Below are 14,522 nucleotides of genomic sequence, written 5' to 3'. Positions count from 1 at the left end.
CCTTGAATATTTGAATTGGAAAATCCCTAGTACCATTTTTTCTCTTTGGGGTGCCTATTTTGGAAATTATGAGCATAGGTAATCAACAATTGCTCATCCATAAGCTCTGCACAGCAAAATTCTTCATCCTCAGACACAACACAATTTAAATTTTAAGGTATAATGATGCAATAATACTAAACCATCTACAAAAGACAACTTGTGAAAGTGACTCTGTCGGTAGTGTGTCACCAGAAACAATGATTGAAATTTTGGTAGTTTACACCTTTCAGCGAAGGAATCTTGGACAGCATCATGTGTGGTAAATTGTCTAAACCTCAAGTAGATTGTCCACAAAATTCAAGGAGTCATACAGCATGGAAACAGGCTCCACAGCCCAACTTGCCCTTGCTGCCCAAAAATGTCCCACTACACTAAGTCTCACCTGTCTGCATTTGGATGCCATAGGTGCTCTGTGGTTGGGCTGATATCGCCTCAAACCGTGCATCTTGCGCCTCACAGTTCGGCGGGCAGCAACCACCTTTGAAGAAGACCGCAGAGCCCACCTCACTGTCAAAAGGCAAAGGAGGAAAAACCCAACACCCAACCCCAACCAACCAATTTTCCCTTGCAACCGCTGCAACCGTGTCTACCTGTCCAGCATCGGACTTGTCAGCCACAAACGAGTCTGCAGCTGACGTGGACATTACCCCTCCTTAAATCTTCGTCTGCGAAGCCAAGCCAAAGAGAGAAAGAAGACTTAAGGTAGTATGTGAGTGGAAAAAAAAGGTTGAGAACTACTGTTCTAAACCTATCCTATCCATGTATCCATCCATATGTTTCTTAAACATTACAATAGTACCTGCCTCAATTACCTCCTCCAGCAGCTTGTTCTGTACAGCCACCAACCTTAAATGTATGTCCTCTAGTTCTTGATACCCCTACTCTGAGTAAAAGACTATGCGTTCATCCAATCTGTTCTGCTCATGAGATCATCCCTCATTTTAAACTCAAAGCAATAAAGCACTAACATGCTCAGACAATCCTTATAGCTCAGGCTCTGAGTCCTGGCAACATACTCATAAATCTTCTTTGCACCCTCTCCAGCTTGACAACATCTTTCCTATAACATCATGATCAAAAGGGGGCAGTACAAGTTTGTATGCTCGCCCCATTTCTGCATGGGTTTTCTCTGTGGGCTCCGGTTTCCTCCCGCTGTTCAAAAAATGTACCGGCGGTGTAGGTTAATGGGTGTAAATTGGGTGGCATGGACTTGTGGGCTGAAATGGCCTGTTGGTCTAAATTCAAAATTCAGATTTAAAAAACTGCACACATGACCTCACCAGCATCTCATACAACTGAAACATGATCTATATTCAATTCTCTGATTGATGAAGGCCAATGTGCTGAAAGCCTTTTTGACCAGCCTATCTACCTGTGGTGCCACTTTCAAGCTACCATGTACCTTTATTCCTAGATCCTTTTGTTCTACAACACTCCCCATAATCCTACCATTAACTGTGTAAGTTCTACCCCGGTTAGACTTCCAAAAATGCAACACGTCATATTTCTCTCTATTAAATTCCATCATCATTCCTTTGCTCACCTGCCTAACCGATCACTTCCCAACTGCAATTTTGGCAACCATCCAAACTATATAGAATATCAGCCACTTTAGTGTCATCTGCAAATTTGCTAATCATGCCATATATGTTTTCATCTAAATCAGTGGTTTTCAAACTGCCCCTAAATTCACATTCCACCTTAAGTAATCCCTATGCCATAAGTGCTCTGTGATTAGTAAGGGATTTCTTAAGGTGGTATCCTGTCCCGCATCGGACTTGTCAGCCACAAACGAGCCTGCAGCTGACGTGGACTTTTACCCCCCTCCATAAATCTTCGTCCGCGAAGCCAAGCCAAAGAGAGGAAAAGAAGATGTAAGTGGAAAGAAAAAGGTTTGAAAACCACTGTTTTAATTGTACCTCATTGACTCGTTATGTGCGCTGTTTCATAACTCCAAAGGAAATGGGCCAATGACAATTTTTCTCAAGCTGAAATATTTCAGTAACAATTGGGTCTAGAGCAGTGGTTCTCAACCTTCTCTTCCCACTCACATACTACCTTTTGCAATCCCTTACTAACCCCATCTATTTATGGATAGGGATTGCTTAAGGTGGAATGAGAGTTTGAGGGGGAGGGGTGCAGTTTGAATACCACTTGTCTAAATCATTGAGATATATATGATAAACAGCAGTGGCCTCAACACCAAACACCACGAGTCACAGGTCTCCTGTCCAAAAAGAACCTTACAGCATCATCCTCTCCTTTTTTCCTCGAACAATGCAGTCGAACCTCCGAGAGCAGCCTTCAGTGTGGAACCTTATCGAATGCCTTGTTGAAAATCCACAGCACTGTCTTCATCAATCTGTTTGGTCACATCTTCTAAAACTCAATCAGATTTGTAAGATATGACCTCCCACTTACAAAACCTTGCTGACTATCTCTAATCAGCCCTTGTTCATATAAGTCAGAATATTTTCCAGTAACTCAACAACCACTGATGTTAGGTTCTAAGTGTTGGAGCGCTTACTGTTTCCAGCATGGGTAGGAGGAAGGGATGGCGGGTTTAGTGGTTGCTAAGTCAATTGAGTAATTACTGGAAAGTTTGTAGGTCAAAATACCTGTACAGTCTGACATAAGCATATTTACTTTCCCCCATCAAAATTACAGATGTTTTATAACTGACACTTGGATAATCTGGTTTCTCTCTTGACACACTGGAATCATTACCAAGAATGAAAATGAAAGTTGAATCAGAGTTACAAAAGATCAATATAGCATTACTGACTTAGCTCCTGGATTGGGAAACTGCTGCGAAGCTTTGCCTCCACTAATGCTCTCTCAGAAATGGTTTGGTGAAAAGGCTGTTGTTTGGTGAGCTGGGGAAAAGGGCATGGATAGTCAGTGATGAGATGTAGGCTCAGGGCTACACCCATGGTTAGGATGGGTCATTGCTGGGGACCATGTGGTGACCGACTGCTCAAATCCTATAGTCTCTTGCCACACCTTGAATGTGATTGAAGCTGCTGTCTCATTCTCCTCCACTGTCTTACACTGTACAGCTCTCTCAACCCTAAAGCTTTATCTATGGTAACTAGTTTAATGGCCAGTTACCAAAATTGAGCTTGCTACTACCAAAGAGAAATTTTTGGGCTACAGAGAACTGTGCAGCCAAACATACAGATGGTGCAATAGCAGCTTTCAGCCGAAGATGATGAGAGAGTCCATAGGAGTAGCCATTATTCAACTAGCCCACCCAAGACCACCCCTCAAAGGCAACATATCCACATCGAACCAAGAGTGCCAATGGAGGGCAGAAATCTTGCCAGATTTCCAACACAACAGCAGAAGGGATGGCAATTGCTCTTGATATAGCACTACACAGCTTGAGTAGATGCTTTTTTAAAAGTATGGTCAGGTATGCATTTCTGAGCATCTGAACTTTAGGACCAAGATTGCTAAATAACAATTTTCTGTTCCACAGAATATGCTAGACAGAGTATACCGCATCTCTCATTCTAAGAACATTTCTAGAAAAAATTCTTCTTTTGTTTGCCTACTCAGTTGCATAGATGGATCATCTTAAAGATCATCTGTTTTCTGGGTATTTTGCTAATTTCTTTAAGATTGGAGTCATTGTGATTGCTTTCATCAGATCCTCTATATTGGAATGACAAAAAATGTTTTCTCTTCCTCTCCTTTGGTCCCCCAGGCCATATACTGACTGAGGAAAGGCAGGCTAATGTGATCTTAAGCAGCTGAGAGATGTGTGAGTGTCCATCAGGTTTCCCAAATATTTTTATTTGGTAATGTCACTAGCAATAGTGAAAAACAGTAAATTATCCAATGAAATCAGTTTTTTTTAGCAAATTGTGTGCATGTAATATTGTCTTTTATTGGATGAGAATGAAATTGATGAGAAGGTGTAATTTTGATCTTCTTTTGCATTCAGCTATGCAAACAGCAGTCTCAATAAGTATATGGAGAAACATAAGGTCAAGCCTGACAGTAAAGTATTTCTTCTGGTGAGTTTTTATTTCAAACATTTTAAAAAGAACTTCCCAAAAGGATTGATTAAATCAAATTAGAAGGATTACCTCCAGTTCATATTATCAAATTGGCAGAGCTAGATACCATAAGACCATAAAACATAGGAGCAAAACATAGGCTATTCAGCCCATTAATTCTGCCCCACCATATAATCATTTTTCCACTCAGTTCCACGACACTCCCCCCCCGGGTCTTCTTCCCATAACTTTTGATGCCCTTGCTTAACAAATATCTATCAATCTCTGCCTTAAATATACCCAATGACCTGGCTTCCACAACTGCCTGTTGCAGTAAATTCCACAGATTTACCACCATCTGGTTGAAGAAATTACTATACTGTACATCCTCTGTTCTAAGTAGATGCCCTTCAATCATGTTGTGCCCTCTTGTCCTAGACTCTCCCACCATGGGAAACAACCTGTATACATCTATTCTGTCCACATCTTTCAACATTCAAAATGTTTTAATGAGATGAGATCCCACCCCCCCTCATTCTCCTAAATTCTAATGAGCACAGACCAAGAGCATCAAATGTTCCCATATGATAATCATTTAATGCCCAGAATATATCAGAAACACAATGTCAATTGATGCTTTTAAATAGACCTAATCAATACTATTACAGAAAATGTATGAGGGCTTCCAAAGTCCTTCTGCCAGAGGTATCGTGAAGAATGGAAGAACTCAGAAGTTTATCTTTATTTGATGTTTCATGCATCAGTATTGGAAAGAGTGGACATAGATGTGGAAAATGTAATTCCTTGATTCCTAGATGAAAATAAATGCCTGATCCAGAAAGAGAAGTTAGGATCAGAACAGTGTCTGCTACATTGAATAAGTCAAGGTAGGATGTCTGCAGCAGTGTTTGAGCATTGTTTCTTGATGTAGTAGGGGAGGTGAGAAGAGTGCAAGAAAGTTAGTAGGTGAAGAAGCCAGCAAGTCAAGAGCCATACACTACAGGCAGACCCTTCAGCACAAAGTTCATCCCAACTAGTTTGTATTCTGGGTTAGACTCACTTGCCTCCATTTGATCATATCTTTCTATCCATATGTCTGGCCAAATCTCTTCTGTATGTTATAAAACAAAAGGGCGGCTCAGCTGGAGCTTCTGTAATGACAACACTGGCCCTGATGCAAACCCAGAAGAGAAGGGAGCCAAGACAGACTGCTGCTCTGCAGCATCCTACCTAATCCTGAAGGCTCTGTATAGTCTTAAAATGGCCTATTAAAGGAGCCAATGGTGTTTTCAGTAAGATCCTGTTACTAGGATAGTGGCGCCTATGCTGGACAGTGGATCACGAGTGGCTGTAGACTCTTGGGAGAGCAACAGACCGGTGCAGAGCACCAGAGACTGGAGTACAATCCCTATTTTGAGAAGGAGAAGCATAGGAGACGACTACAGGATAGTGACCACAGCAGCATACCAGCAAGGGGCTCAGTTGCTGAAGGATCCACACAAGCTGTTGGCGACGCGGTCGAAGGACTTACATGGGCTGCTGGCAACTTGCAGACAGGGGATCCTCACAGGCTGCAGGCTGCTGGAGATTGGCTTATGGAAACTAGTCTATGCCATGGGATTCAAAAAGGTGCTGTGAGCAAGAAGGGCTCCCGAAGGGCCTCAGGCACTGAAAGCTTCCTGATTGTATCGGAGGTTTGGATCTGGAGCTCAGGTTGCCAATGGATTGAACTGGGGTTTCTGCGGCTGCAGAGGCTGCAGGAGTGCTGGAAGCGAAACCACAGACACTCAGTGTCTCTGAAGGGACTCACTTTTGCTTCTGTTTCTCTTACAATTAGGAATGCCAGGCAGTGCTAATGATGTCTCTCTGCTTTACAGCAGGCAAAAGGAAATTTTGTTTAGTATTACATTTTTTGTACTATTATATGACAATAAAAAGAATCTTGAATCATACCTGATTCTAAAGCTTCTGGCATATCCTTCCAGATACAGGTACACTCTACCCTCTGAATAAAAAAGACGCCACTTTTAAATCTCTCCTCTCTTACCCTAAACTTGCACCCTGTAATTCTAGAATTGGCTATGTTGGGAGAAAAGACTGAACATTCACTCTACCCATGCCTCTATCAGGTCACCCCTCAGACTTCCACATAGAAGACTTACCCAGCCTATCCCGCCTCACCCTATAATTAAAACTCTCCGGTCCTGGCAACAACTTGGTGAATCTTCCATCTCTTTCCAACTTAATGATATCCTTCCTATAGACTGGCATCTAGAATTTCACACTACTTCAGGTGTGATCTTACCGAAGGTTTGTACATCTGTGTCATGACGTCCTGACTTTTGTACTCTGTACCTGGACCAATGCCAAACTCCTTCTTTGCCACGCTGTCCATCTGAGTCACCACTTTTGGTGAATTATGGACCTGTACTCCTAAATCTCTCCAACAACATTTGGGGAAATCATTTACAGGAGAGACTGTTTAATTGACATTACATGTAAACTTCTGTAAGCTGCATCCTTTTCTGGGTCCGATTTCAAGATCTTCAGGACCAATTGCCAGTATTGCTCGTATCCAGGTTACCCAGTCCAAAGGAAGGAGGAATGGCATGGATTGTTTAAAATAGTGCCATCCCACTGGTATAGCCTATTCCAGAGCTTGAAGAAAAGGTTATGCCACTTGTCCTTGACCTGCCATCAAACATCTCCAGCAAGAATTTCTTATTTTACTCTATTTACAAAGGCCTTCCATTTCTGGATTCTATAGGATTAACTGTCCCTGTATCTTTTTATCTTATTTATCCCTTTTTATCTTATTTGAATACTCCAAGGTTTGACTTTACTAGGAACCTTTGAGTAAGTGACTATCTATGGACTGAAAAAGAGGTGACTTAATGACGTGCAGTTTTCAATCTTTGTCTCAAGTTTTATTATGCAATATAATTGCCTCCCTTTTGTGATATGAAAAGGTCCTGAATAAAAACAGGAACCAGCTTAGTAATGTTTTAAATTTCAAAACAAGAATACTTTTCATGGCCGAATAGAGCACAGACCGGAAACGTTTATTGTGTACCTTTGCAACATAAAGAACATTGCGTGACCTGCTGAGTTTCTCCAGTCCTTTTGTGTATTAAGTTACTTTTCATAGCCAGTATTTCCAGAAATAAATACCTTCTTATCTATACAAGTTCAAAAAAATACCTCTCAGATTTTCAGATGAAACAATTATTTAACTGAAAAATCCACGAGAAGAACTGCGGGAATAAACACATTGCGCTTGCATCTCACTCAGTCTAACTAAATCTAAATTATATTTTGCAATTACTGGAATGCTTAGTAAAATTCATTTGGCCTGTCAATCAAAGAACTGGGTCACATTAGTCCATTCTTAGCTTTATGTAAAATTGGCCCTCATTTGGAGCAGCACATTTGAGGCAATCTTTCAATATATGCTTTTGATTTAGTTAAAGACAGCCTCCACAGCCATCCAGGCTGGACAATTCCAAAGATTCACTATCCACTCAATTAAGACTTCCATCTTAATTTTAATCCAAATGTTATACAGGTACACAATCCTTTATCCGGAACCCTTGAGGGGCAGTGTGTTCCAAATTTCGGATCTTTCTGGATTTCAGAAAGCCAGATTTAAGCCCACCTGAATTGTAATGCCGTATCCATCCCCACCCCCTTCCAGTTGCGCTGCCGTCTCCCCCCATCCCCCTGCCTCGCCCACCCGACTCGCGCTGCCGGTCTCTCGTTCGTACGACTCACACTGTCGGTCTCCCCCCTTCCCCGCCTGATCGTGCTGCCAGTCTCTCGCCCACCCTACTCATGCTGCTTCTCTCTTGCCTGCCTGACTCGCGCTGCTGGTCTCCCCCCCTCGCCCGCCCGACTCCTGCTGCCGGTCTCCCCCCTCGCCTGCCCAACTCGCGCTGCCGGTCTCTCTCCCCACTTGCTGGATTTTGGAGCTTTCTGGATTTTAAATGTCTGGATAAAGGATTGTATACTTGTACCATTATATTGCAGTTGTAACCTTCCATCTATCCTGTCAGGCCCTCAAACCATATTGGAGGTCTCAATAAGATCCCATCCTTCTAGACTCAATAGAATAAAATTCTAGACTATCCAGTCGTTCCTCATGTGACAGTTCCAGCATTCAAGGAGTAAAGGTGCTATTACACTATTTCATCTCATCTTCCAGCAAATATTAAACAATTAAACTCCATCTTTATTGTCCTGTAACACACTTCCAGGTCAGGGAGAATATGGCTTAGAGGGTAATTCAAATTGAGAGAGACTTTTGGTAGTTTAATGTCCTGATGAAGTTTGGTTGAAAATACTTCTAAAATGTAAGTCTATGATTGGGGTATATAAGTTAGAATACATACCATCACTTTAAAATGTGGCTGGAGGCTGCTGCTCTGAATTGAGGTATCACAATTCTGCTAATATGAAAATTAGATGTTTTGCTGCATGAAACCTAACTTCTTGAATAGAAAAAATGCTATGTTACTCTATAATATTATTTGATTTATGATTACATAATATTGTAATTAGACAACATTCAGAAACTTATCTTCCTTATCTCCTCGCAATGAAGATTCTATTACCTAAAACTCTGTGTCTCTTTCCACAGAAACTGCCAAACCTGCCAAGTGTTTCCAGCACATTTTCAATGTGCTATATTGTTGCTCCATGACCTGTTGACTGTTTCTCCCATTTTCTGGTTTTCACCGTTAGGTGTCATCAGCCTTTTGGTCCATAAACAACACATCCCACCACTCATAGTTATAATACACAGAAAAGTCCCTTTGGCTCATCACAACCATCAAATACCTTTATAGACCAATCTAGTTTATCAGTATATTCTACATATCTTTCGATTCAAGTTTTCATTTATATACTTGTAGCGTCGAATGACTCAAAGACTTGTTGACTCAAACCAAGGCTTTTATTAACAAAAGTACATCGAGGTCGACCAGTCCAGACTGACCTGGGTCTGGTGAGGAGCAGCCCTTTATGACCTGCCAGTAGGCGTGGCTCCGGCTCTCAGCCAATCACTATTACTATATGTAAATATATATATTGGTGATAGTATCCTGTACTATCATAATACTTCTTAAGATTATCTCGTCAGTTCCAAATTCCAAGCACCTACTTTTTTTTTTTTAAATTTCAATAATTTTATTTTGTAATAGAAAACAAATATAGATTGTGGCCTTCAGTGATGTATCAACTCTGCGATTTAATTTCACAACTTGGTAGAAGATACAAATCAACCATTACAGGTGTTTTTGATGGTGGTGAATTACAAGCCTAGTTTGGTCCTTCTCCAGTGTCTCCTCTTAGAGTTGTACCTGATTTTGTTGCCGGTTTTCATGCGGATCCACTGCGGGATCGGCCGGTTCTGCTTCATCTTCTTGGCGAGGAAGCGCTTGATGCGGAAGGTTTTGTGGGATGGCATGGTCGAACCTTCAACTCCCACAATGGCGGAACGGCGAGAGAGCTTCCAAGCACCTACTTGATGAAAAAAATGGCATTATATTCCACAAGAATGCAAGAAAATAGAAGTAGGAACAGGGCATCAGGCCTCTCAACCTATTCTGCCATTCGCTATGATAAATTTACACTATTCTACACTATTCTCTTCCATGTTCAGTTTCTCTTCTGCAAGTGTAAAATAGTCTGCCCCCAGCTAGGTTCCATAGCATGCTGTTCTACAATTCAGTCCATTATGCTCTTCACAAGTGCTTCTATTTTTTTCTCTAGATCATTTACCTCTTACCCTAAACCGAGGGCTTTGAGCTTTAGATAACTTTGCTATTGGGGAAAAAAAATCCTATCTACCCTATTATTGTCACTCATGACGTTGTATACATCAATCAAATCCTCAGCCTCCTCTGCTCCAATGTATATGAAATATTCAATCTGTCCTTATAACTGAAATGTTCCAAAACAGGCAACACCCTGGTGAAACTCCTCTGCACCTACTCCAGTACGACCAGATCTGAAAAACAGTAAATGTGAACATGAATGTTGAACTATATTCAATTATTATTGCTTTGCAATAGGTGTTTATTGACTTTACTGTCGATCCACACAGGGATTCTTCTCATGAAAGATGAATTTGCTTTTTTCCCCACTTTTGTAATTGTGTACAGTATGAATTTTTATTTTTGTTGGAAAATTTGTACTCTTTTATTTTGCTCTATTTACATTGGCGATTGATGGAACTGGAGTAAGCTTATACACTGGGGAATAATATTTATTATTTTATCCCATGGACTATTCAAAGCCAGTGTAATGCATAAAATAAGTTAGAATTATTTTTTTAAAACAACATATTTAGCACAGAAAATTAAGCATGGAATGGGGAACTTAGTGAGGTCAATTAAACATGACAGACATCAGTAAGGTGAATAGTGAGTCTTTTCCTGGAGTAGGAGAATATAAGATGAGAGGGCATAACTATAAAATGAGGGAGGTGTCATTTAGAAAGGACATAAGGGGACAGTTCTTCACTCAGAGAGTGGTTGGTATATGGAAGGAGCTGCTAGACTAAGCGGTAGAGAAAGATATGTTTACTGCCTTTAAGAAACACTTAGATCACTACATGGATGGAAGAAGATGGGCCTAATACAAGAATGTGGGTCTAAAGCAAGAGAGCACATTGTTTGGCATGCAGCCTGCTTCCACGCTGCAATGCTCTATGGCTCAGGGTGGAGTGCAAATCAAGTATCTGAATCAGAATTTATTGTCATAAACAAGTCACAAAATTTTTTGTTTTGTAGTAGCATTACAATACAAATGTTCATATAAACCACCTGACAACAATAAATAAAAATAGTGCATGAAAAGTCAAAGTAAGGCAGTGTCTTTGGTTCATGGATCATTCAGGAATCTGATGGCAGCAGGGAAGAAGCCGTCCTTGTGCCGCTGACTGTTTATTTTCAGGCTCATGACCCTGAAAGAGGGGTGGTGGGGGTCCTTGAGGATAGAGGCTGCTTTCTAAAGACACTGCCTCATGCAGATGTCCTCGATTGAGTGAAGTTGGTGCCCATGATATCGCAGGCCAAGATAATAACCCTGTGGAATTTTTTTTTCTTGTCTTGAGCATTGGCACCACGGTACCGGCCAGAATTCCTCCAGGGTACACCTGTAGAGTCTTTTGGGAGTCTTCAGTGACATACCGAATCTCTGTAAACAACTCAAAAGTATAGCCGCTGGCGAGCCTTCTTCGTGATTGAATCTACATGGAGGCTTCAGGACAGATCCTTGGAGATGTAGACTCCCAGGAATTTGAAGTTTTTGAACCTCTCCTCTTCCAAGTCCTTGATGAGGACTGGGTCGTGTTCTCCTGAGTTCCTCCTGAAGTCCAAAACCATCCCCTTGGTTGTGCTGTGATGTTGAGTGCAAGATTGTTGGTGAGACATCACTCAATGAGCTGATCTATCCCTCCTGGACGCTTCTTCATTGCCGTTTGTGATTCTGCTGACAACCGTGGTGTCATCAGAAAATTTGTAGATGGCAGTGGAATTGGACCTGGCCACACAGTCATGAGTGTATAGTGAGAAGACCAGTAGGCTAAGCATGCATCCTTGAGATATACCTGTGTTGATAGTCAGTGAGGAGAAGACATTGTTTCCTATTCATACTGACTGTGGTCTTCCATTGAGGAAGTCAAGGATCCAGTCTCAGAGAGAAGTGCAGAGGCCCAGGGTTTGGAGCTTCTTGACCAGCACTGAGAGAATAATGGTGTTGTAGGCTGAGATGTAGTTCGTGAAAAGCAGCCATATGTTTGAGTTGCTGTTCTCTAGATGATCCGGAGCTGAGGAGAGAGCCAGTGATATTGCGTCTGCTGTGGAGCGATTACGATGATAGGCGAATTGCAGTGGGTCCAGTCCCTTGCTTAGGTACATGTTAATTCTGACCACAACCAACCTCTCAAAGCATTTCATCACAGTAGATGTTGATGCTACTGAGTGATAGTCTACAGATTTTAGCCCAGAAATTCAACCATATAAAGTGGTAAATTCAGCATTTTCTACCACACAGTGTGCATTGGTGCATTAGCTTCACATGCCTTAGAACAGAAGTTGAGTAGTGGCATCAATTGCCACGCAACACATATTTGAAATTAGTGCTGAAACTTGGAGTGCAAAATATGATTAGGAAACATGGTCACCCAAGGTCCCATGTGAGAAAAGGTGCAGATAGAGAAAAGAACATAGAACATTACAGCACAGTGCAGTTTCTTCAGCCCACAATGTTGTGCTATCCTTTGTAAAGAATGTTGAAGATGTACAGGAAACTGCAGATGTTGTTTACCTTAATGCAATCTGCTGGAACAACTCAATGATTCAAACAGCATCACTGGGTGCAGTGTGAATCAAAGCTCTCATGACTGGAGGGAGAACAAATGCTTTTATTAGCTTATAAGTATGGGTAGGGTTTCACAGGAAGAGTTCTGGGTTTGGGTGGGAAACCAGGGTTATATGTGAGCAGATGGGGTGGAGCCAGCCATCAGCGCAACACAATACCAGTGAATCCCAGTTCACTGCATTCACCCCTTCCTGTAGAATTTAGGGACTGTAAATGAAGACATGGGTTCAGAAAAAAGTTGAAAAATATACAGTTATTTACAAATTTACAGATTTAAGCAGTCCAGGGGTCTGGAAATCCTGGTGGAGTGCCTTAGCACTAGGAGGTCTTGAGCTCCTTAGGTCTCCTGGTCCCCTTGTGAGGGAGGAGAGGTGGGGTGGGTCTCCGGCTCAACGGTGGAGGGGTATGCACTTTCCTCCTGAACCGGATCCCCTGAGTCCCTGACTGGGGGTGGTAAGAATGAACTCGATGGCTCACAGGTCACTTGAGGCCACAGACCCTCTGTTCCGGCGGGTGCCAGGTCCCTGATGGAGACAGTGTCCTCCCTGCCATTCGGGTACTCCACATAGGCATATGTGGGATTGGCGTGGAGCAGTTTCACCCTTTCCATTAGGGGATTGGTCTTGCTTCTCCTCATGTGCTTCCTGAGAAGGACTAAATCAGGAGTGGTGAGCCAGGATGGGAGTGCAATTCCTGATGCCGACCTTCTTTCGAAATTGAATAGGAGCTCGTGAGGAGTAGCGTTGGTCGTGGTTCATAGTAGCGACCGGATGGAATGGAGCGCCATAGGGAGGACTTCCTGCCAGCGCGAGTCTGGAAGGCCTTTTGATTTCAGGGCCAGTTTGACAGCCTTCCAGACTATGGCATTCTCCTTTTCAACCTGCCTGTTCCCGCGGGGGTTGGAGCTAGTAGTCCTGCTGGATGCAATACCCCTTGCCAGCAGGTACTGACATAGCTGATCACTCATAAAAGATGAACTCCGGACGCTATGAATATAGCTGGGATATCTGAACAGGGCAAAAATGGAATCTAGGTCCTTTATGACTGACGAAATGGACGTGCCTGACATGGAATGGTGAACGGGAAGCAGGAGTACTCATTAATAATAGAGAGGAAGAAAGTGTTCCCGTTCGTGGAGGGGAGAGGTCCCTTAAAATTAACAATGAGTTATTCGAAGGGCCTGGATGACTTGATCAGGTGTGCCTTTGTGGGGCGGTAGAAGTGCGGCTTGCACTCCGCGCAGATCTGGCAAGACCTGATCATTTCCCTGACATCTTCCATGGAGTAGGGCAGATTGTGCACCTTGACAAAATGAGCCATGCGGGTAACCCCTTCATGGCAGAGCTCATGATGAGCAGTGGGCTGGTGTGTGCAGAGACACAGCTTCCTCTGGATAAGGCATCTGGAGGGTCATTAAGAACTTTTGGCTGATAGGCAATGTCATAATTGCAGATGGAGAGCTCGATCCTCCACCTAGCAATCTTGTCATTTTTGATTTTTCCCCTCTTGATATTATTGAACATGAATGCGATCAAGCGCTGGTCAATGAGGATGTAAATTTCCTACCAGCCAGGTAGTGTCTCCAGTGCCTCACAGCTTCTACAATGGTTTGAGCCTCCTTTTCCATAGGTGGGTTCTGGAGCTCGTGGCCTTGTAATGTCTGAGGAAAAAATGCAACCGGCCTGCCTGTCTGGTTGAGAGTAGAGGCTAGGGCTATGTACGAAGCGTCGTTTTCCACTTTGAAAGGTACATTCTCGTCCATTGCGTGCATGGAAGCTTTTGCAATACGATTTCGGAGGTAGTTAAAAGTCGTTTGGGCTTCAGCCGAGAGGGGGAAATTAGTGACTTTTAAGAGAGGTCAAACTTTATCAGCATATTGAGAAAAACACCAGGCATCTCCTCAAAGCCTTTGTGGTCCTGGGAACGGGGAGCTCAAACAGGGCGCATCCTATTGGGATCGGGCCCAATGATGCCATTCTCAACCACGTAGCCAAGGATAGCCAGACGTTTAGTCCTGAACACGCACTTGTCAGAGTTATAAGTGAGGTTCAGGGCTTTCGCTGCGTGGAGAAAACTCTGGAGGTTGGCATCATG

General features: G+C 42.7%; 2 protein-coding genes across 10 annotated transcripts in view; one reads left to right on the top strand and one right to left on the bottom strand.

Moving 5' to 3' along the window:
* The window catches only part of LOC138737099 (cyclin-dependent kinase 19), a 238,675-nt gene that overhangs the window by 129,013 nt on the left and 95,140 nt on the right, over positions 1 to 14,522 (top strand). For all 4 annotated transcript variants that reach the window (XM_069887604.1, XM_069887602.1, XM_069887601.1 and 1 more), the window contains one exon: positions 3,992 to 4,064. In XM_069887604.1, coding sequence (XP_069743705.1) covers positions 3,992 to 4,064 — 73 coding nt within the window. The remainder of the gene's footprint in view (positions 1 to 3,991; positions 4,065 to 14,522) is intronic.
* LOC138737101 (large ribosomal subunit protein eL39-like) overlaps positions 9,272 to 14,522 on the bottom strand; it is a 34,559-nt gene continuing 29,308 nt past the window's right edge. For 3 of the 6 annotated variants that reach the window (XM_069887617.1, XM_069887619.1, XM_069887615.1), the window contains exon 2: positions 9,272 to 9,566. In XM_069887617.1, the coding sequence (XP_069743718.1) occupies positions 9,355 to 9,566 (212 nt within the window). In that variant the 3' untranslated portion in view covers positions 9,272 to 9,354. The remainder of the gene's footprint in view (positions 9,567 to 14,522) is intronic. The other 3 variants (XM_069887618.1, XM_069887620.1, XM_069887616.1) reach the window with 1 other exon arrangement.

This window comes from Narcine bancroftii, chromosome 6 (genome assembly GCF_036971445.1).
Source record: "Narcine bancroftii isolate sNarBan1 chromosome 6, sNarBan1.hap1, whole genome shotgun sequence".
Classification (NCBI taxonomy): Eukaryota; Metazoa; Chordata; class Chondrichthyes; order Torpediniformes; family Narcinidae; genus Narcine; species Narcine bancroftii.
Note: the sequence above shows the minus strand (reverse complement) of the source record. Positions and strands in the feature narration are given on the sequence as shown.